General features: G+C 34.7%; 1 protein-coding gene across 2 annotated transcripts in view; it reads right to left on the bottom strand.

The window, feature by feature from the left end:
- Positions 1–24,510, bottom strand: part of CSMD1 (CUB and Sushi multiple domains 1) — a 1,151,643-nt gene that overhangs the window by 562,625 nt on the left and 564,508 nt on the right. For both annotated transcript variants that reach the window (XM_035319885.1, XM_035319886.1), the window contains exons 4-5: positions 22,269–22,463; positions 9,128–9,335 (exon numbers count right to left, since the gene is read on the bottom strand). In XM_035319885.1, coding sequence (XP_035175776.1) covers positions 9,128–9,335; positions 22,269–22,463 — 403 coding nt within the window. The remainder of the gene's footprint in view (positions 1–9,127; positions 9,336–22,268; positions 22,464–24,510) is intronic.

Raw genomic sequence — 24,510 nt, 5'->3', positions numbered from 1 at the left:
GCTCAGGGTCTCCAGGGTAAAAAGCCTTTCTGTTTTCCAGAGAAATGTAATATTCACAATAAATACATTTTCTGTAAATTTTTAGCCTCTTACTCTTCTGTAAATGTTTAGCCTCTTTCTTTCTGACATGCTAACACAGATGTGTACAGATCGTAGAACATCCTGAGCTAGAAGGGGCCCACAAGGATCACAGAGTCCAACTCCTGGCTCCACACAGGACCACCCAAAAATCAGACCATGTTTCTGAGAACTTTGTCCAAACACTTCTTGAACTCTGGCAGGCTTGGTGCCATTACCACTGCCCTGGGGAGCTTGTACCAGTGCCCAGGCACCCTCTCGGTGAAAAATGTTTTCCTAGCATCTAGCCTGAACCTCCACTGATATAAATGAATCAACTCCAGTTATATGGTATAAGTTAGCCAGCCTCAGCTTCAGTTCCAGAATATTTTGTGGGAAAACATGAGGGAGTATATGTATGTTTCAGAATTAATGTAATTTTAAATAGATCTAGAATCCCTGGTAGGGCTATATGGCAAAAATGAGGAAAAGGAAAAAACAAAACAAAAACCAACCAAACAAACAAACAAAAAAGGAAAATCTCAATTTCAAGGAGTCAAAATATGTGTGGATTTTGTCTTACTAATATGCTACACTTGAAGCTGACTATACCATGCAGGAACTGCCTAAAAGAAAGTAACAAAATGATCCATACATATCTGTCAAAAAAGCTTCTATCATTGCCTGAATATGCTGACATAAGCTGTTTCATCATTAGAATGTATTTTCCTGAATTTACTGTCAAGGATTTTGCAAGAAAACTAGGCTACACATATGCATATTGTAGAACAATACAATAGACGCAGCAGAAGGAAATTTTAGGTGCATGTTGAGTCTCCAGGGTTAGACAGCTTGTTTAGAAAGATAGTAATGCTAGTGGTATTTAGCTGGTAAGCAGCCCAAGCTTTCTGCTAATGTATTTAAACCTTGTTCACATACTTAATTTTAAAAATCTAGTACTTTTTATGTTATCTTAAATGTGGTGGAAAAATATACTGTAGGTCACAGTGTTTCCTTAAGTGAGTTCTCTCACTCATATTCCTGTCAGTCTGTGATGTGCTGTGAATTAAGCCTTTATACCTCTTCAGCACAGTAGGCTGTAAATTAATAGGTGCAAAGAAAGCAATAGTGTTGTGAATTAAGCATCAATTTATTGCTTCTTTACTTCTCACTTCATACACCATTCACATGCTGGTGTTAACAGCTAAGCAGTCTCTGTGGCTGTACAGATAACACAGGCAAGAGATATTAGTTTATAGTAGCTAATACTAACATGAAGTTAATTCACCACCTTCTTTGTTTTAGGCTAAAAAACTTCGCAAAAGCTGCCGATACTTTTATCTATACAGTTATTAATATACACATGTATAATATTTAGGATGAAGATATTACAAAAGAAAAAGCAACACATTTCAGATACGCTTTCTTTAAACACGAACGTAAGAACTTTTTCAAGATTTCTATATGATCCATTACCATAATCTAAGCACTTTTATTAACGGGGCCTTAAAAAATTGCCTTTGCATCAGAACTCTACCATTTTTTAAATCAGATTATTTCCATCACATCTTTCTCTGAACACAAGTCACAATGCAAAAAAAACACAATGCAAAAAACACAATGCAAAGTAAAGCTGCTGTCCAAAATGAACGTTACAGTGTTTTGTTACATTTCTACCTGAAGCTTAGAAGAACTACACACATATTTCATCACTTGCCATCATTACATGGGCAATATCTGGTGAAAAAATCACAGGATGCTGATAAGGCTACCAAATATTTAACAGGAAAGAAGAGGGCAGGCCAGGCTTCACTGCTGTCCTAAACAGCAGAGGAAAACGTACTAAGAAATTCCTGTTTTGGAGGAAGAAGAGAGAGGATATGCCTGCTATATCAATGTGGTGATTAGTGATGGCGGTTTTCCTGTGTGCTTTGGATGTTTTTGCTCACTCTGTGCAGCTCTGACCTGAGTACACCTCCCAGGCACATTTGGGATTGCACCCTGCAAAGGCTCATCTGACCTACTGCCCCAAATTCTCATCATTACTACTCTGATGTTCAGATTTCCTAGACACCCCTCACCCCATCCTGAAGCTGTTTCCAAAACTTTACCAGCTCTTTAAAATCTGTCAAGCTACCCAAACAAAACTCTTCTCATGTTAGATTCACTTTTGTCTCTCAGCTTCCCAGCTCAATGCCCTGACTACTACCTCCATGATCCCCTTTTCCAATGCAGTGCCAGAAACTCATAGATCATATATAAACTCAGATCTTACATTTTAGCTTATTTTTGAAACCACTCTTGATACTCTTTGGCCTTGTCTTCATTATTCAATTAGAATCTGAATCTGCCTCACTGTGTCCAGCAAAGCTCATGTCCTCATATAAAATACCTTATAATACACTATAATAATCATAATATAACAAGCAAATAACAACAACAAAATCCACACACTTTTTATTGTGTCTGAAACATTTTGAAGTCAGTAAAATAAAAATGCCTTCAGGATGCTGAAAGGGAAAGGGAGACAACATCTAGAATGGGGAAAAGTAAATAATAATAATAATAAAAAAACATTTGTCTTAAAATAAGAATTTCTTTGCAGCTTTGCTTTATTTTCCATAGTATTTTTTATATTCCATTTTTCATCTTTCCTCCTATGGAAATGCTAAAGGGAGACACAGTTCACTACCTCTCATCTACATTGTGTTTTAGTTTCATATAATCATATGTGGAAGGGACCCACAAAGATCATCGAGTCCAACTCCTGGCTCCACACAAGACCACCCAAAACTCAGACCATATGTTTGAGAGTGTTGTCCAATCGCTTCTTGAACTCTGGCAGGCTCAGACTCCAAAGATGGACTCCAAAGACAAAGAGCAGTGTTCACTATATTTTCCCAAGTCTGCTAGCAATATACTTAGAACTGTGGATAATTCATTCTTTCAAGCAAGCATTTGAATGCCTGCAGAAAATCAATTTTGGAACATGATGATTTTGATAAATATAGCAAAGTATGAGATACATCACTGATGAGATGAGCTTATTAATACTTATTATGGAAAAAAAACATAGGAGTGAAGAAACTGTTTATCTGCATATGTTTGGATATAGCGACTGGTATGCCAAAGAACTGGATATAGATACTGAATTAAAACATATTATTTCCCCTTCAGGGAATCTTAAAAGATTCTGGAAAGCAATATTTTAAGAACTAGAGGATATCAGTTGTCTGGTTTCCCAGTTTAGTGGCAAAGGTGCCATAAATGCCTTCTATGCAAAACGCTGTATTTACTTTCCTTCCAAATCCCCTAATCTGCAAGCGGGATAATCCTTTCAAAGACTGTTTAACAATTCTGAGACCAATGAGACATTCACTCCAAGACTACAGATCTGCAGAGGCAGTAAAGTTCAGCACAATATTTGCAAACTGCTTATACATCATTTTGACTGTCGTAGCTGAGTTTCCTCTTTTCTTTTTTCTTTTTTTTTTTCTTTTTGTCTTTATTCTTTCTTTTATTTATTTTTATTTTTTTTTCCCTGCTTTTGTTTTGTTTTTAAGGGGGCAGAGTATGATTTCAAAACCTTAATCTACTAAAAAACATCAGGAATATGAGATTGACTAGAATGTGTCAGTGCTTATTAGGGAGAAATTTTACCAGATTTTAAGCTTAGAAGTTTGATCAAGGCAGAAAATGCTGAAGGAGGATGTAGAATCAGAAAATTTTGGAAGGAGGGAAAGGGAAAGGAGTCTTAAAAGAGATATGGAACTTGCCATATTACTTTGGGGATTCTGTCATTTAATGTCAGTAATACGTGCAATATGCCTAATGAATATATGTGCTGGTACAGGATTCTGAACAAATCACGTAGGAAGAGATCAGTTAATATAAATATACTGTCATGTTTCATGAACATAACTTTAATTCAAATCAAGGAAGGAAACATTATTAATTGCAAATGTTTCATATCCCTTCGTGCTCACTGCATTTTTTAGTCTTGTAAGGTTCTTCATACAAATACATATACTGCCTTTCTTGCTCATCTTAAAAGTATCTTTGTCCTTCCAACGTATCTTGGCTTTTTGGAACAGTATTATCTTCTACGTTAAGACAGTTTAAAAAGTATTTAGCATTCCTATATACTTTTGAAACAGAGTATTCAAGTACTAAACAACATTACTGCTGATTTTCAAATATGGTAGACTAAAAAAAATAAAATAAAATTATAGAACAACTGGGAACTTTGCAACATGGAAGTTAATAGAATTATAGAACTCAAGGGTAACTATGCAACTCCTATTTATTTTGTATGAGAATGAAACATTCATTGCAGAGCAGATGGACAGGTTATCAAGTACAGAAGATTATATATTTACAGGACCAATTTTCCTGACCAAAACAGGTAAAATAGAAAATTTTGTTAAAACCTAGAGAAAGGTAAGACCTTCCTAAAAGTAGCAGGCAACAAGATAGCTGTTTACTAGCATCTCCAACATAAACATATGGCTTTGCAGTTTCAGCAGAGTTTCATTGGTGACAAACAGGAATGTCTGGCAACAGCTCTTCAAAGAGGCTAAAATAAATAAATTGATTCAAATGAAGTAAATTAATAGTATTCTAAAGCAAAAAAGTTGGAATCTGATTGCCTTCCTCTTGTTCCATGGTCATGGAACATCCTTTCTTATTTGATGGAAAAGGAAAAAGAAAATAAATAGAGCCCTTTATTCTCAAGGATGCATCCAGAACCATTCCCTGGTGTATAACAGCAGCTTTATTGGGAGTGCATCTACATGCAACTTTTTCACAGTAAACCAATAGATGGTGCTCTTCAGCTGTATAATCAGATAATTCTGAAATAACTATTCAGTTCATACGTATGGATCTGCTTCCACGGGTATCGATTAAAAAAGTGATTTACTCCACTCCGTATTTTCATGCATTCCTTTGTTATAGACTTCTCACAATACAGATGGTAAGATTAAGACAGATCTCTACAAACAAGACAGGAAATACATAGATTGTAATGCTACTGATTTGAACTATATCTAAGAGCTTGTACTGGTATATTTATTTAAGAAACACAAATTACTTCTATGACCCAGTAGTTACGAGAGTTAATTCATTACACAGAAACAAGATGAGGGTTTCAGATGACTCCAGCTACTATGTCAAACCATATGCCAAGTATATAGCAATTCATTACTGTTGCTTCCAAATCGCTCTCACATTCACATCCATTTTTATGGCCCTTCACTAGGATTTGAAGTGATTTATAAGGAAGTCAGAATATTCCTAAGGGTATTTTTAAATAGTATTAGAAAATTAATTTGGACTAAAATAATGTATGAGGTGTAGTTCATTCTCTTCTATTAGCAAAAATTGAAAAAAAAAAAAAAAAAAAAAAAAAAGGACAGTAATTTGGGGTCAAAATGGAACCACTCAGATGATATTAGTAAGGTAAAGAATTAGAACAAAATAGTTTCAATATTAAGATTTCAAATTCAAAAGTAGTAATTGCAGAATGTTTCTTATCATCATAATCACCTTTCATGCAAATTGTAATATCATTTTTTTTTGTTTTGCTTTGTTTTGTTTTGTGAAATGCATTTTTAATTTTGCAGAAATTATGGCAAAGACATACTTGCTTGAAAAAGCCTGTATCTGACTTATCTATGGCCATATGAGTAGCTTTACCTCACCTGAAAATACTCAGTCCAGATTAAATATGTATGTACATATGTACATCAATCTTGAGGGTCAGTCTTTGGTCAGTCTTTATCACTCATGGAAGGAGTGATATATTTCTGATCTTACATTATTTTAGGTACTTCTTAATGCTATTTCTAGATCCAACCTTGATTTAATTTTAAATACCATATTACTTTAGCTGGAATCTAAAGAGACGTGTTTGAAACTATTTAAAAGAGAGGTTTAATTTCCAGAAATCATGTAAATAATAATTTTATTTTAGTTCTAATAGTAAACCACAATGGAGCCCTGCAGATTTTTCAAAAATCCAGACAATTGATGGACTTTGAGATGTACTCCAGACATACCAATAAACAGTTTTCCTGATATGCTCCCAGAAGTACTCTTCTTGGCATTGCAAACGAGAGCTTACCAACTCAAGATAAACATGTTTTACATCTCAAGCTCCTTTATGTAATAGCAAATTAAGCGAGTGATTCAAATTCAAAAAGGTTTCTTTCATCTACATTCTAATAATACTTTTACTTCCTCTGCAGATTAAAAAATCTGTTCTACCTGCTTCACATTCATTGTGCAAACACTAATGTTCATCTTTTTAAGCCTGTTGACACTCATATTGATTCAAAGCAGGAAGAAAAATGTGTTCATCTATATGTGAACATCCATTCAAGACCCAGACCTACATAACAGCACTTTACTTAGACAAAAAACTTTAATAACTTTGGACACTCTAATTGTATCATGGACATAAAATGAATAGTGAGGTAATGTCACTTGAATCTTTTATAAACTAATACCATTAGGATGGATTGCAGGTGGATTGCAGGCATGATTTTCAAATAATCTTTCATGAGTAAAAAAAAAAAAAAAAAGATTAAAAAAAAAAAAAACACTCGTTCTTTTTCAGTGCTTTGGAATACAAACCTACAATCCGCTGTATAACATGGAAACTGACTGAACATCCTAAAGAAGGTTTAGAAACATGTGAGGCTTATAATAAATATAATATTTTATAGATACATCAGATTATTTTTCCTCAGCATGTAGAATCTACTTGTTCTAGCATTTCCATCACTTCACTGAATTGTTTATTAGAAGTCCATCCATTTTTCACTGTAATCCTACTAGAACGGCTTATAACCTTGCCTATAACCTATCTGCAAAGGGTAATTGTACTACATACTAAGATCACTAAAGAATCACTAATTTTAACTTTTTTCTTTATTTTCCTTCCCTTTCTAACTTTTGCAGTGCCATGTTTCTATGCTTTTCAATAGGAAAATATTTGGCTTATTCTCCAGCAAATAGAACAATCACAATTACCAATTCATGCTAATGGAACATGTGCCTTCTAACACAGAATTACTTCAGAAATCTGTTGACGTGATGCCAGATACAATAAAAGGGAGCAGTGAAAAAAAAGTCATACTTTAAGATGAAACACCCCAAGACCATTAGTTTTAAGTATGGAACAATTTCACATTAAAGCACAGAGCACAGCTGATTTTAATAGATTACAACATGCACTACATTTAGCCTGTCTCTAATGTCACTATGGTAACCATTCTGATTTAAATATAGCTGAATGTGTAGCTTCATTCCAAATTATCCAATAACCCTTTAAACATTTCTTATAAAACTTCTCATAGCTTCTTCAAACTTGTAGTAATGATCCTAGGAACATATAATAAATCCTTAATTTTTCGTAAAAATGTTTAGCTTCTAAAAAAATGTTTCCAATCAAAAACTAGTATCTGGGGAAAAAAATGTTCAGATTGAATTCTAGGAGAAAGAAGATTCTTATTATAGCTCTGATTTCCAACAGTAGCACTGATCAATATCATATGAGATCAATGCAGAATATGCATCCTTTGCTTTCTAAATATTCTTCTACATCATCTATTATGAAAAATATTCTGGAGAATGGATATGTGATTGTCTGTAAATCATAGCGATCATAGAATCATAGAACGTAAAATTATTCCTATATTTTTATGTTCAAGTTCATTAACAGGTGATTTCTTGCAATGAAGTTGTTAGGTATCTTTTAGAGCCTGTCACACAAAACTGAACGGACAGAATTTTATGTTCTTTAATAAGATTCCATTAGCTCTTTCCTTTATGCAATTCTAATTTCTGCTCCTCAGAACAGACGATAACAACAAAAAATGTAATTGATGAATACGATACGTGTTTGTGCATGAGAGAAAAACAAGTAGGTTGCCACACACTGAATTTCAGACAGTCAGACATGAGCACCTAATTTGATACAATGCTACTTCAGTGATTGCTGTTATACAACTTTTGGTCGTGTGGAAATGTGGGAGAGTAATCTTGTGACAGAGATCCAGGAGCATCCCCAAAACAAAGTTTTTATATATTTGATAAGAACGATTTCTGCACATTTTTATTTGATAGAGGTTTTTTTTTTTTTTTTTTTTTTTTTTTTTTAACAGATTAGATGCTGCATAGAACTTCACAAAATATATTGCATTGCTTAGTGAGTCATGACGTTAAAATAAGAGTGAGATTGCATCAGATCTCCAGAAAGGGCATTTTGAATATAATATCCATCAGCCATCTCTAAGTAGCAGGTCTGTATGTAGTTTTTTGTTCGTTTGTTTGTTGTGATTTGTTTTTTCAAGGCTATATTTTATAGCAATGGCACATATGTTAAACACAAGACATTTCTTCTCAGAGATTAAAAAAAATACAAAGCCTGTACATGTAGCTTGAAGATAAATCCCAGGACAAACTGTTCCACAATTTAATCCATTCCCCTAAAAAGAACTATCATTTTTTACTTAGTACAGATAAAGTAGTTTTAGTATTACAATTACTAAACCCTAATATTGCTAAGCCCTAATATTGCTAGGCCAACATTTTTAACACGAGTCTACATAAGATAAAAAACCATGCATACATGAGTACTGAATTAAGACTGAATTACAGCCTATTTAGAATAAGATGACATCCATTTGCTCTGTCTATATTCCTGTTTTTCTGTGAAGCTGTAAGAACAATATAAAGATAAGCTAGTGTTCAAGATACAACATCTGTTAACATTCTCATACCAAGTTCAAATGTGTAGCATTAGTAAATGCTCATTGCTAAGGTACCTCACCAATCTAATTCTTAAAGCTGGAGAAAAGGAAGAGGAAGAATGCAGATTTGGAAAGAAGCAGGAGCAGCTTATTCAACTGTTTTCATCTCTGGTGGATGAAAAGAACCAAAGGAAAATTCATAACAAAATAGTCATTACTCACAAATAAAAAGCTCCCCTTAAATATTTTTTCAAAATACTCACCAACAAAGGAAAACAAAAGAAACTGGGATCATTACAAGATCCTTGACTTACCATATAGATGGTGCTTCTGTTCCACTGATCTCCAAGAAGTCATATCCTTCCTCTAACTGGAAGTCAGTAAAGACCAAAGCAATGGTATCTCCTGGTTCAGCCAATATGGTCCAGGTACAGTCAGCATTATTTTCATACTCTGAAGGGAAGTGAGGACTTGAAATAGTTCCACTTGTCCCACGTAGTGTCCCTCCACAAGCTCCTTCAGCTGATGAACAGAATAGTGAATAGTAGTGAAGTTTTATTTTAAATACATGAAACATCATCCTGTTTCTGCCATACTGAATCAAGCTTTTCTCTGCTATGCATAGAGTACCCACAAATAGATGCATACAATAATATAGATAAAAATAAAATTATATCCAGGTGAATATTATAGAACATTCTCTGGCATTTAAGCTGCAGAGATTTTTGGCTTGTGTTTTGACTTTTTTTTTTTTTTTCCTTTGCTGGTGAGTCTTTAGTGGCAAACAAGTTGCAAACAAGCATAAATTCAGCATAGACACCAAGTACGAGAGTCTTTGAAGAAAATGTACTTTGGTTGTGTGAAAGTATCCACAGAAGAAGCCTAAGAAAGAACTGGGCACAGAAATACAGTTAGTCTCTCTGTGATAAGATTTTTTAAAAATTATTTAACATCTGTTTTCTATCATTTTATTTATTTATTTAGTAATTATTGAAAAAAATGCAAAAAAAAATATTCTTATAGATCAAACTTTTGTCCTAAACTAGGAAGCATTAATAAAATCACATAAGCCATTCTATAGCTATTTGTTCTGAAACAGGGTGTTTATACATGGCGAATAAATTCAGAACACTTTGTTCCCAGATGGACTTTCCAAGTCCACCTATCATCACCTACTAAGATTTTTACTTTTTTAAAGTCATTAATAAAATTTCATAAATTATAGAGCAAAATAATTTCTGGTTCAGTCTGGAATGTCAATACATTACCAAAGATTGAGCAGACTTTTTGTATTTTTTCTGTTCTCCTAAGATTTCATTGAAAGATTTAAAGAGTTATTTTGTTATTAGAAGACATTGTAAATAAAAACATATAAATAAATAAATGAAATTAATGAACATGTCATCCATGCAGTTCATTGGCATAAAAAATTAAAAACTCATCAAGTAGCTTTCAGTGTGTTATAATGTGGCTATGAAAGCTACAACACTGCTAATTAAAATATGTCTGCATAGGTGAATGATCAGACGAGAAGCATTCAATTTTTTACCCATTTTGTCATCTCTACTTACAGCTATTATTATTAGACATTATTTGCATACTAGTAAGTGCATGTGATTTAAAAACAAATAGCTTGACAAGGTGCATGACACAAGGAACTTACAGTCTTTTTAGGATAATGAGTGAAAAGACAATTAAGGCAATGTAGAGGTAAGAGTAGAGCTGCTCCTCTCAATCACAGTTGAAAGTCTGTCAGTGAAAGTGAGTTTTAAAGGAAGATTTGAAGGAAAAATGATTCATTTAAATCAAGGGAAGATTAATATTATGGTTGGACACTTTAAAAAGGAGACTATTAAAAGAGGATAAATAGCTAATCTTAGGAGACTTGGAAGAAAGGCAGAAGCAGAATAATTTCTTAACATTTAAGCATTGTACAGAGCATTACTTTGATTACAAAGATGAGAAAAAAACTGCTGAAGAGATTCACATAATTATTCATCTTCACTTTTTCTACATGCTAAGTAAACTTTGGCATAAATAAATGTATATATCCTTGGCCACCTCAAGCTTTATAAGTGTCATGATTTGTCGGCACACTAATGTCTCAGAGCTGTGCTTCTCTCTTTTCAATAAATTTCATGTCTTACTTTCTGGGCCCTGATATTTTTTTTGTTCCTCCCTCAGTTCCTGGCCTTCACTACAGTGTATATTGAAAGAGCCACTGAGCATCTGCCGGACAAAACGGGAAAGGAAGTGAAGATTAAAGAACTCATGGATAGTCAGGGATCAGTCAAAATTTCTGAAGCATAATACATGCAAAGACTACAAGAATTTTAAAAATGTATAATAAGAAATTAGAATGGAGAATCAAGTTTTATTATCCAATAATATCTAAAATTACACTTTCTTCCATTTTATTTTAAACTGTATGGATTTCAGGTAGTTAATTTCAGATCATCATCTAACCCAGCAAAGAAAAACAAATTAACTTGATGCATAATATGCCAATACTTCAGTACAGAAACTAACAGCAAGTTATCGATTTCCAGTGTGGTCGTCATCAATATCTGAGTTTGAGTGAACCATTAAAAAACAAAAACTGATGATTTCCACGCTCTCTTTTTTTCAGGCTTCTTACTTTTTCATATTTTACCATAACATTGTAGGATTTGTTTATTGATTGGTTTATTTAAAGAACCAAAATACAAGAGTAAGTGCTTCAGTTAATAAAAGCGTAGAGGTTCTACCTGTACTCTTCAAAGACATCAAACAGGCTTTTCCCATGCAGGGTAGCCAGCAAGATGTGTAATGTACTTACTAGGTCAGCCATATCTCTTTCGTACTGGCTGCTTGCTGTTAAATTTTGTTATGACAACATCCTCAATGATACCATCTCCCACTGTGTTTATACTGATATTAAGTAACATGCTAGTGGTAATTTCAATGCTACTCAGTGTTTACGCAGCAGAGCCCTGGAATAAGCTTTGAGCTGTATAGCTTTGATTTTTACAGCTGACAAGGAAGCCTATGTAGTTGATTATTTCTGGCAATCACATACCAAAGTCTAAATTTATACACTGTGCATTACCAATGAAAACCAGAGGAACTCAGGCTACTCCAGATATCTGCCCAGAGGCATGCACAGCTTTTTAACCTATTCAGAAACGGCATTTCTAAGAGTTCTGCAACAAACCAAACTCAGAAACAGAAAGGGAATATTAGTCAGGTCAGAACAGAGAAATCTGTCTGTGCTCTGACATAGTTTTAATGTTTCAGAAGTCTGTACTTTGGAGACTTCCTGACCCAGAGATGGCATCCAGACTAAGGCAACCAGACTGTTGAATGTTGAAACTAACACAGTCAGGATGTGGCCACACTACTTAGACAGTTTGGCTATACGGACATGAGCTGTGTTTCACGAGCTGGCATGAGAGCTAGTTGGCCTCCTTGCATTGATCACCTCCCTTGGCTATGGGCTTTTCTATTTGATAATTCTGAGAGAGCTAGGACATTGCATGAGAATCTTAATGCATCAGCGTGCTTGGAGTAATTTTATAGTAGCTAATGCCTGAGGCTTCAACAATACAAACTCTTAAGTGATTAACAAATTGCTTTTTAAAATGTGCAAGTAATTAATTCCAAGCACTCATGGTTATTTTGAAGTTGTGAACAACTGCACAAAGTGCTGTTTGTATCAGCATAAATGACTACTTGAAGTGTAAAACTACAAACATTTGGATCTCTCCGTAGTCAGGAATTAAGTGCTCTGAATTTAGCCAACATGCATCATATAAAGTAAGCATACAAATACATGTGCATTGCACCACTGACAGAAAGCACGTATGCTGCGAATACGTGTAGCTTAGTTAAAAGGATCCAAGGATGGGGGTAAGAACAGAAACAGTATCTTAGAAAAGTGCCTTATTTTAATTGGTTTAGCTATCTTTTGAACATTCAGTCATTTTTATTGGACTTTCCTTCCCATACAAATGACTTCAAGAGTACAATGTTCTGTATTCTACATAGTTTTTTTTAAACAAAAACTAATAAAATGCTTATTCAAATGGAAAAGGCTTGCTTGTTGCATGACAAGCCAAAAAAAGAAAAAAAAAAAAAAAAAAAAACATTTAGAACTCATAACTTTTAAGGACTGTGTAATCTGAATTTAAATGATCAAAATTGGGTATTCGAGTTTAGTTTATACCAAGAGGTCTTCATGTGAAAGATCATTTTACTACATTACTGTTGTAACAGAACTGATAAAAACAGGTGTAAATTAAAACAAAATTCATAGTAATACAGTTGTTTTTTTTCTTGTTATGTAACTTGTAGTCATTTTCCTTCCCTTTATCACTAGCAACAGAATAGATGCAATTAAAAACTTAAGTGACATTTTATAAATTCTCAACAAATGACATATTGTCATTTCAAGTCACATTTCATAAGGCTTATCAATTAAAGAAAATTGCAGCTTTAGACAGTTCTAAATGAACCATGGGCATAAATTATTTAGCATGGCTTATTAAAAATATCACTGAAGCAGTTCTTTATACAATTCTTTATTAAATGGCATTTTTCTGTAGCTCATTTGTGAAAAAGTATGTAATTGTACCTCATTTAATAAAATTCTTCAGTACAGAAAACACATCCATGAAATAATCATAATTGATTACTTCCATAGATATATGCTTGGATATTTAGATATGGTTAATATGAAGAGTTAGTTAAATGCCTTTTTAGAATAAGAGTTTTAAATTACCATTTTAAAATGTCTTACTGATAAAAATATTAAAACAAGCCATAGTATACCAATGCCAAGTTTAAAAATAAATTATCTCAATGCCAACTGTCAAGCTGCTAAGCTGCCAGCTTCATAAATACCAAAACCATAGCTAAGTGTTACAAAGGTAGCATTACACATTCATCAGACAACTCATTGATTTTATCTACTTCTAATCTAGAGAAGCCAGCTCTTTATGAAAATATTCAGCTAACCTTCTGTGAAATTTTGTTTTGTATAGACTTCATTTTGGATAGGCAAAGAACAAACACTGTGCTTCTTTTCTATGTTTTAAAAACTAGAAACATGTCAAAGGGTTTTTTTTTTGTTTTTTTTTTTTCCTACGATCACTTGAATCCAGAGCACTCACAGATGAGTGCTCAAATCAGTTTGTCTGCTTTTCTGAACTTCTTCTTTTGCTGTTGATCATCTTCAAATCAATTAAATACTTATTAGTCCATGCACTTAAGATGGCTTTCTTTTTCTCTCTGGGTTTTTCAAAGGGCACTTCAAAATAATTTGGATTGTTCTCCATGTAGAATTAGATTTTGCTAGGATTGCAGAAAACTGTGGTTTGGGAAAATAGTTTCCATTTTAAAGAATCATAGAATAATTAAGTTTGGAAAAGACCTTCAAGATCATCTGGTCTAACCACTCCCCTACTACCAATGTCACCCACTAAATCATGTCCCTAAGCACCATGTCTAACCTTTCCTTGAACACCCCCAAGTGACAGTGACTCCATCACCTCCCTGGGCAACCCATTCCAATGCCTAACCACTCATTCTGAGAAGAAATTTCTCTTTATTTCCAACCTGCACTTCCCCTGGCACAACCTGAGGCCATTCCCTCTAGTTTTATCACTAGTTACCTGTGAGAAGAGACCAACAGCACCTTCCTTTCAGGTAGTTGTAGAGAGCAATGAGGTCCTCCTCTTCTCCAGACTAAACCCCAGCTCCCTCAGCTGCTCCTCATAGGACTTGTGCTATAGGCCCTTCACCAGCTTTGTAGCCCTGCTCTGGACATGTTCCAGGGCCTTGAAGTCTTTCTTGTACTGAGGAGCCCAAAGCTGAACACAGTGCTCAAGGTGAGGCCTCACCAGAGCTGAGTACAGGGGGACAGTCATCTCCCTGGTCCTGCTGGCTACACTATTCCTGATACAAGCCAGAATGCTGTTGGCCTTCTTGGCCACATGGGCACACTGCTGGCTCATGTTCAGTTGAGCATTGACCAACACAACCAGATCCTTTTCCTCTGCACAGCTTTCCAACCACCCTGCCCCAGTCCTGTGGTGTTGCATGGGGTTGTGACCAAAGTGCGGGACCTGGCGCTTAGCCATGTTGAACCTCATTTCATTGGTCTCTGCCAATTGATCCAATCTGGGCAGGTCCCTCTGCACGGCCCTTCTACCCTCTGGCAGATTGACAGTTTCCACCTACTTGGTGTCATCTGCAAACTTGCTGAGGGTGCATGCAATGCCCTGATACAAATCATCAATAAAGATATTAAAGAGGATGGGCCCCAACACTGACCCCTGTGGAACACCACTCATGACTGGTTGTCAGCTGGATTTAACTCCATTCATGTCATAATATTAACTGATACATGTTAACACAGATAAATATAAACATAAATATATCGGTGCATATATAGACTCTTTTACACACACATAAATATTAGAGTGCTTGTTGCTGTGTCCATAACTCTGTTGGGTGTGCATTATTCTGTAAGAAATTATACAATATTACCCTATCTGCATTCCATGAAACACTTCCCTGACTTCTTGTTTGACCAGTACCAACTACTTACATTCAACTTTGTTTTCATCTTAAGCATGCACCGTTTCAGATTATTTTTTGAAAAAGCATAAAATGGCTCAGGCAGGAATCTGGCATTTTAGTCTAAAAATAAGACACATTTTATCATTGTAATGCAAAATCAATTAGCAGAATTGTTAGAGAATTTCCTTTTTCTTTACTTTTTATTTTTCCCCAAGCTTTTCTATTAAAAAAAAAAAAAATGGGGGAAAGATGCTAGCTTTTGTTGAGTTTGTCATTGGGCATTGCTACTTGATTGAGTGATAAATTTTTGGGGGGAAAAAGTGGAGACAAAAAACTATAAAATAGCCCTACTGGACATGGTGATGTATTTCTGATCATGTTGGTGGAGATTAAACTGGATCTTCAGCTCAAATTAGACCTGAAATAAACATTTTCTTACTTTTATAACAGGACAGGAGAAGGGGTAATGGCCACAAAATGGAGCACAGGAAGTTCCGCACCAATATGAGAAATAACTTCTTCACAGTGAGGGTGACAGAGCACTGGAACAGGCTGCCAGGGGAGGTTGTGGAGTCTCCTTCTCTGGAGATATTCAAGACCTGTCTGGACACCTACCTGTGCAAATTGCTCTAGGGAACCTGCTTTGGCAGGGGGGTTGGACCTGATGCTCTCTCGAGGTCCCTTCCAACCCCTACAATTATGTGATTCTGTGATTTATTGTGTTCTAAGAGTGGTGTACTTTTTTCTAAGAGTGTTTTTTTGTTGTTGTTGTTGTTAGTGTTGCTGTTGTTGCTGGTGGTTTGTTTGTTTGTTTATAGCAAGCTTCCAAATAGAGTCAAATTTTATCTAAAGACGAAGATGGAAGAAGAAAATTGAAGAGGTAGGATACTAGAATCAGAAGTAACAGTTTCTGATACAGTAGGATAATAGAAACAGAAGTAATAGAAGTAACAGAAATAACCTGACCTACAGAGCCACTCTTAGAGTAGGAACCATACCATAAATGTGATTTATAAATGTTTATAAATATAGATAACTGATTGGATGAAGATATCTTTTTCTCCTCCTTAAACTTATAAAATCGTATTTGTTTGAACTTCAGGATCTGAGTAGAAATGATGCAAAAGAATTACTTGCTACCTTAGAAAGCATGAATAGCACCAGAAACTTCAATTTCTCTTTTGTGTTTTAAAAATATAAGTTCTGCATCTCTGTATTCAGTTTACCTAATTGTACAGTGAATTACAAACTCATGTTCTTTTCTCGTTTTATCTATTCCAAGGACACCTCCTTTGTTATATATTCTCCACAAAAGCTTTTCTCCAATAACTGCTTGGGTTTTGGTTGGTTGGTTGGGTTGGGTTAGTTAGTTAGTTTGTTCGTCTGTTTAAATATGGAACCTGATTAACTGTTACTTGATCCTTATGGACCTTTCTGACATATGATTTTCTTTACTGGTTTGTTTATTTTCCCACCAATATTACAGTGTCTTTATATTCTTATAAACATGTAGTGTAACTATTACACGCTCTTCTTACATCTATTTTCATTGCATGAAAAAGGTTATAATTGTAATATCACTAATCCAATTTGTATTCGTAATGTTGGCTTCATAAAAAGCTAAGCTCATGCAACTATAATCAACTAGGAATTCTCAAAATTACTGAGAATTGAGAACCTAATTATACAAAGTTTTTTTTACAAGTAGTCACATGTCATAAATCAGCTATTAGTGGAGTTACTGCAGAAGATGAAATTAATTTTTGAAAATATTTCAGAATTTACTGCACAGTATTTCAGTCCCAACATGGAAAAAGACATTTTGGGTGATACTGTTACAATAGCCAAGATAGAGACAACAAAGACCTTTATTTTTTATTTTTTATTTTTTTTTTTTTCTTCCCAGGACAAAAAAAAAAAAAAAAAAAAAAGAAAAGAAGAAGAGGAACAGAATTGAGGAGAAGCATTGAATGATTCCTCCTGTCTTCTAAGCCAAAAAAATTGTAGGCAAACAATTTTGTAATACTTTCCTTTTCTTTCAGAAATTCTTGATAAATTTCCTGGTTAACTTTTGCTAGGAGAAATGTGAGTGAGTTTTAATAATAGTTTCACTTTTTCAGAATTTGACTTTGAACTTTTGCAGCTGTTTTATATCCTTTTTCAGATTGGAAGTTGCCATAATTTCAAACACACACAAAAATAATAATAATAATAATAAAAAAAATATCATTTAATTCAATAAGTCAAAAGTGTATAGAAGAAATACAGAAAAAAAAAAAGAGATAAAGTAAATGTCTTAACACTTGAGTTATGTAAACATTCTAAAAATGATATTTGCTAGACCTTTGATTTTTGATTGTAATTCATTACAAGCCATCAATGAATCTGCAGTACAGTTCTGTCCCATTAGACAGCCCTCTGCAGGGCTATACTGAGTAGCAGCCAGAGAGGCAATATTGTGGCTACAAGAATGAATATTGTACACATTTTCCTTGAGGGTTTGTAATTCATGGGGAATTTTTGTAGTAGAAGCAGCATTTGTTCAGTTAGACAATGTATAAATTACTCCACAGCTTCTTAATGCTTCTAAAAATATTAAGCAACAAAATTGCAGAAAATAGTGATTTGCCAGCATCAGTGAAACATACCGTGAAAAATAAGTGTATCACTTTTTTTTTTTTTTTTTTTTTTTTTTTTAGGTGTATAAATCACATTGCTTTATTTAACTCTGTTGTATTATCTTGTATGGATGCCATGAAATGAGTTTATGATGACTAGAAAGAAGAACACCATCTGGAAAGAAGACTATAACAAAAGGTGCTTTCATGGAAAAGACCAAGATCCTTAAAGAAACAAAAGAGGAACATTCCTTGCTTGAAGATACAGTGAATAGAAATGGCTACCCCACAGCATATGTTCCATACTGATAACATGAAATAAAATAAGGAATGCTTAAAATCCATCATTAAATCCATATCCCACATGAACTCAAAAAGTCTTTTAAGGCAATGTCTCCACTCACAGAAATCATTAACTGTTAAATAACTTTTGTGTTATGATTTGCATTTCTTGGCAGAAGGTACACAGGAGTCTTTGCATTTCATGCATGTTCTACACGGGGTATAGGGCCCCACCCAAGCTTTTATTAACAGGAAACATTCATAGAATTACAAATCATAAGCAAAATGTCATTCCTGTTATTGACATTTGTATGTATAGTGCCATCACATTTCATGTACTTAATACCGCACTGCCAAAATGGGCAGTATCTGCAGAAACAGAACAAATATTTAGTACACTGATGACATCATGAAATTACAACATGTATATTTTTTTGAAACCTCATCACTACCACTTGTTAGAAGGGCAAAAATGCATCTAAGATCAGACAACTGAAAGGTTAGACAGAATGTGTTTTCTTATGGTATTCAATGTACTGGTTAAAAAAAAATATATATAAATAAAGACTTGTGTACTACTTGAAATCAAATACAAGCAGCAGACATGACTCAAATCTCTGTTGGTTTTGTGGTTATTAACTCTTGTACTTTTTTTAGCAGCGAAATGTATAACATATTTATTTGCTGTGACAAATTATATTATAAAACCCTTCAGTCACAATAAACCTTCACAAATTATTACAGAAAACAACTACTACCCTTTGTAGTTGTCATCCATGAATGTACCAATAATACTGCCTAGGGAGAATTTCAGCAGTAAAGGGTGTCGATATGGCTCTGGGATTAGGGTGTACAGAAGCCCAGAGGGATAAGCCCATGCAGGAATGTCAGGTTCCTGCAGAAGACTTGACCAAGTAGCTGATGCTGGGCAACAGAGCTTTTACTTATTTAACCATAGGATCCTCTTCAAGGAATAAGGGCTCCAAGGGAGATGAAAGGAAGAGACAGGAAGGAGACGAAGAAAGTTTCTCTCTCTCCTCCTCAGAAAGCAACATGACTGGAAGCTCGGTTCAAGTGCCTGTACACAAAAAAATGCCACATGGGAAGCACACTGGACAAACTGGAAGTACACATAAAGTCACAAAACTGAGGTGTCATTGAGATTACAGAGACTTACTAGGATAGCTCACCTGACTGGAGTGCTCTAACAGATGGGCGCAGGCTCATATGAAAAACAGAAAGAAAAGGAGAAGCTGTACCCTACACGAAACAGGACCTTGAATGAACAGAGGTCTGCTGTATGACAGACAACAATTATGTTTTGTTCCTATGGACTAGAGTGAGAGAGAAAAGCCAAAAGAGAGGTAATTGTGGTGAATGTCTGCTACAGACCACCTGATCAAGAAGAAGATGTCAGAACCTTTAAATAACTAGAAGCTTCCCAATCACAGGTTCAGGTTCTCACTGGATACTTTAATCATCCCAAACACACCTCTGTGGAGGGCAGCATAGCAGAGAGCCAGCAATCCACCAGGTTTCTGAGTTCACTGAAAATATTTTTTTATTATTATTATTTTTTTAATGCAGGCACTGGACGAGGCAATTAGGTGTAGAAATAAAGAACCATTCAGAAAAAAAGTGATATTCAACACCAGTTGCAGTTCCCATAACCACGAGTTGAAGATCCTAAGAGATGTATGAAGGCAAGTAGTATAATAAACTCCTTGGAGTTCAGCAGAGTAGATTTCAACTTGTTTGTGAAGTGGTAGACAGGCTCTCATGGGATGATGCCATGAAGAGCTAAGGGGCCCAAGAGAGCTTGTTTGACTTCAAGGGCAGCTTCCTCAAAGCTCAAGAGTGATCCATCTCTTTATGTACATAAATGAGTAGTCATAGCAGGAGGCGGCTAGGGTTGAACAGGGAATTCCTGACTGAAGTGCTTTAACTCAAATGCAAAACAGCAATGTACAAAAGGTGAAAGCAGGGACAATCTGCTCAAAAGGAATATAGAAGTATTGCTCAGGAACACAGGGATGAAAGGAGGAAGGCTGAAACTCAGATGGAATTATACTGTTGAGGAATGTGAAGAGAAGTCATTCTAGAAGCTTCTCTACAGTTACATCAACAACAAAGGAAAATGAAGGCCATAGTGACTTGCATTGGGTTGGCGCTCTTGTGACAAAGACATGGAAAAGGCTGAAGCAATGATATCTTTGCCTCTCATAATTAGCAAAGGCTGCCTTCAGACCTCCTAATTCTCAAATAAATTAACTAGTTTGGGGGAGAAAAGTAGTATGCACAGCACAGGAGGAACAATTTAGGGACAATGAAAGTTAACAGGATATATGCAAGTTCATGGTACTCAACGGTATATATCCAGGGGTTCTTGGTGTGCCACAGTGTACAGCTGATCTTTAGCATCTTCAAAAGGGTGTGACAGTCAAGGGTGATTCTCGATGATCAGATAAAAGATAAATTTTTATTTCTCTTTTTCAAAAAAAAAAAAGTCCAGAAGGATTCTGGCAACTGTATATCTGTCAAGTTCACTTCATACCTCCAGAAGATTATGAAGAATGTTCTTTTAAAAATCATTCCCAAGCACATGAAGGACAAGAAGGTGAATGGGGACAGCTTTTGCCAATATAAATCATTCTTGGCCAACCTGATTGCCTTTTTTGGTGAAAGGATTTAGTTTGGCTTTAATAAGATTTTCACAACACGGTTCCCTGCTATATCCTTGTAGCCAAATTGAGAGCATATGGTCTGGAAGTGAGTGAAAAAATGACAAGACCGTCAGGCCCAGATGGCAGAGGCCAATTGTTCAAACTCAAGCTAATGGTCAGTTACTTGCAACCGGGATTCTTACTGGGGCTGAATCTGTATAATATCCACTTATTATCTATATAATATCCACTGCATCTTGGATCTGGAATATAGGATTGAACACATCCTGACAAGGTTTGCAGACAGACTTTGACAAAATGGAAGAAAGAGAAGAATCTCATTAAACTCAAAAGAGAAATGCAAAACACTGAAACTTGAACAAGATCATGCCATGCAAAAATGGCATGACAAACCTGACAAACAACCTGATGGAACACAAGCTGATTCAGCAGTGCACAACTGCAGCAATGAAAACTAACCTCATAATGGGTTGCATGAGCAAGAGTATAGCCAGTAGCTAAAGAGAAATGATTAGCCCATCTACTTGACGCTAAGGAGGCCCCACCTGGAATACTGTGCCCAACCTGGGAATCCCCAGTACAAAAAATCAGACTAGAACAAGTCCAGAGAAAAGTCACTAAAATGGTTAAGATGTCTAAGAACATAATGTATGAGACTACAGAATGAGGGAAATGTACTTCTCAGCCTAGACAAGAGGAGACTGTGAGATCTAACTGCAATGCTCAATATAGGGAACAAGGAGCCATAATCTTTTCACAGGTCTAGAACAGGAGAAATGGACATAATCAGTAAAAAGATAATTCCACTTGGACTTGCATATGAGAACAGCTAGGTTCTAGACACACTTCCAGAGAGGCTTTAGAATCTCTGTCCATGGAGATAGAAATCTCTACTAGGGAAAGACCTGAGCAACCTGAACTAGCTTAGAAGATTTCCCTACTTTGAGCAGGAGCTGGACTGGACAACCAGAGGTCTCCTCCAGCTTATATCATTCAAAAATTCTCTGGCTGAAGATTTCGAGGTACTGCTTCCTGGAAGAAAATTTCCAAAAGCAGAAAATTACAAAAGCATTTGACAGATCCTTCTATAAAATTGGTATAGGTATCACACATGTAAATGAAAAAGAAAAAAAAGATCAGTAGATAAAATCTGCTACTTCTGAATGTAGATTCTGGATAATCACTGCTTCTGAATTGTGATTACAGTCTGGCAAAAAAATTAGAAAGTACATTGTATTAAAAAAAAGAACCTAAAATTTATTTAATCTGATCTTTTAATAGTGTGTTATTAAAGATGTCTTAATTTTTACCTCTGCAAAAAGGAACTGGAAAATCCCATGATGCTCCATTTCCAGGACTCACAATACATGTCAACATGGCATGGCCTTCTAGGATGTAACCAGAGATACAGCTATATCGGATTTTATCTCCAATGTTGAATCTTGTTCCATGAAGTACTCCTTTAGGTATTTCTCCTGGATTGCCACATGTATGACTAGGTAATACTGTCAAAAGAAAGAAGGAAAAAAGTTACAAATAAACTCTGCAGAAACGTAATAAATATTTGTCAAACCATTGTAATTAAGTAATTGTTGCTGTTTAAAACAGTATTCCTAATACAAATAAAGTGAATTAGGCTATGGAAAGTATTTTCACAAAAGTTTTTAGCTCATAAGAGACTTCATCACTTTCAGAGTTAATTTCAAACAGCTTTTGATTCAATAATACAGTGAAATTCTTAACAGATCTATTTTCAAACAACAAAATATCCCATGAACCTTGTTAATTCTCCCAAAATTCTGAAAGAGGTAAGAGACATTTTTACGTAATTCCTTTTTTTAAAAAATATCTTCCAAACATGTACAAATAACATCATTAAGGATGCAGGCAGACCTACTGACAGTGAAAGTCAGTAGATAGGCACTTTATGTACAGTTTTCATTATAGCTGATAGAATAACAATTTAAAAGAATTCAATAATTAATTGCTCTCTGACAATAAATTAGAGTCTAAAATATACTTTAAAAATTTGATTTTTTGTTTATTTTCAAATTACTACAGGTTTCAGAAAATAAATTCATCTTTTTAATAGAAACAGAGAAGATTTTAAAAAATGACTAAGCAATGACATTGGGTGGATATGAAGGGACACAATTGTTTCCTTTTTCTTGCAGGAAGTTACTACAATTTTTTAAGTATTAGTTACATAGAAGAGATTATATTAACTAGTTATCTGTTTAAAGTTGATATTCCTCCACCTAAGAATAGCCTAAGTGTTTGATGTGGGGAAAGAAAATGGAATTGTTCTGGATGTCATTGGAAAGTTACTGTTGGCATGCCAGTCCTTTCATTGAAGTAGTACAAATTAATCAGTTTAATTTTCTTTAGAAGAGAACGAGTAAATACAGGAAACTGAAATATGTCATGAACAGAGCACAAAATGTACTGTCTTCATCAAAGAAATGGTGGTCTGAAAAGCTCATGTGTAATTCAAGAATTGTTTCAGAAACCACATCTTTCACAAAAAAAAAAAAAAAAAAAAAAAAAATTCACCCTGTACTTCTCTCTTTGCTTACTTTATCTATCTGCAGAATAACGTAACTATACTAATCTCACCAACCTGAATGTTGAGAGGATTCCTTATTCAATACATGCACATCCTCAGAGTGTTGTAAAGCATTATATCAATATATCAATGCTAATTAAGCCCCATTATACCATGTAAGTTCAATTATTGCATGCATACCCTTAATTCATTACTCAAACTGTTAGTCACACTGGCATTTAGATGATCATAATTACACTTAAGTTAGAACCCAAATTATATAGGAAAATTCCAAAAAGGTCCAAGAGTAAAGATCTTCCAAGAAGATAAAGCTAAAACAATTAAGAGAGAACCATTACGTCACACTTTTATGAGAAAAATCTCAAAATATTCTATAAATTTTAAATATGTAAAAAAAGTCATACAATACTGTAACAAAAAATTGATTAGGCAAATGTTCTACCAATACCGAAGATTCAAGAAGTAAGATTTCTATGCTCTATGGGAACTATTTAAGGTTGAGTGAGGAACTATCAAAGCTAGAAAGAAACAATATGATATTCAACTTCTTTTCTGCTGTTTCAGCAGCCTTAATAGAATAGTGTATTTATTTGGATTGTGTTCATCCACACTGAACAGAGAGTCATTGTTTAACTTGTATATTTGAGAATGAATACATATAAATACACATAAAATTATTTACACTAAAGGAAGTACGAATAATTGGAAGAGTGCAGATGCTAACTTACACCCCAAAAAGTTAGCAACAATGATCCATTACATGCTACAGCTATGTTTTATAGCACTATATGCTCCCTCTCTGCAATTTTTCCCCTTTTTGCTGCTTTAGACACGGTAGGTTAACAGAAGTACTTTTGCAAAACCAGTCAAACAAGTCAATTATTTTTACATGGTTTAGACACACGAGAATACCTACATTTGAAATGAGAACCTCTCTTTCTATTATATTTGAATCAAAACTCAGATAAAACACTATACGATTAAGT

Source organism: Oxyura jamaicensis, chromosome 3, assembly GCF_011077185.1.
Source record: "Oxyura jamaicensis isolate SHBP4307 breed ruddy duck chromosome 3, BPBGC_Ojam_1.0, whole genome shotgun sequence".
Classification (NCBI taxonomy): domain Eukaryota; kingdom Metazoa; phylum Chordata; class Aves; order Anseriformes; family Anatidae; genus Oxyura; species Oxyura jamaicensis.
The sequence above is the reverse complement of the archived record's forward strand: the minus strand, read 5'-3'. Positions and strand labels throughout refer to the sequence as shown.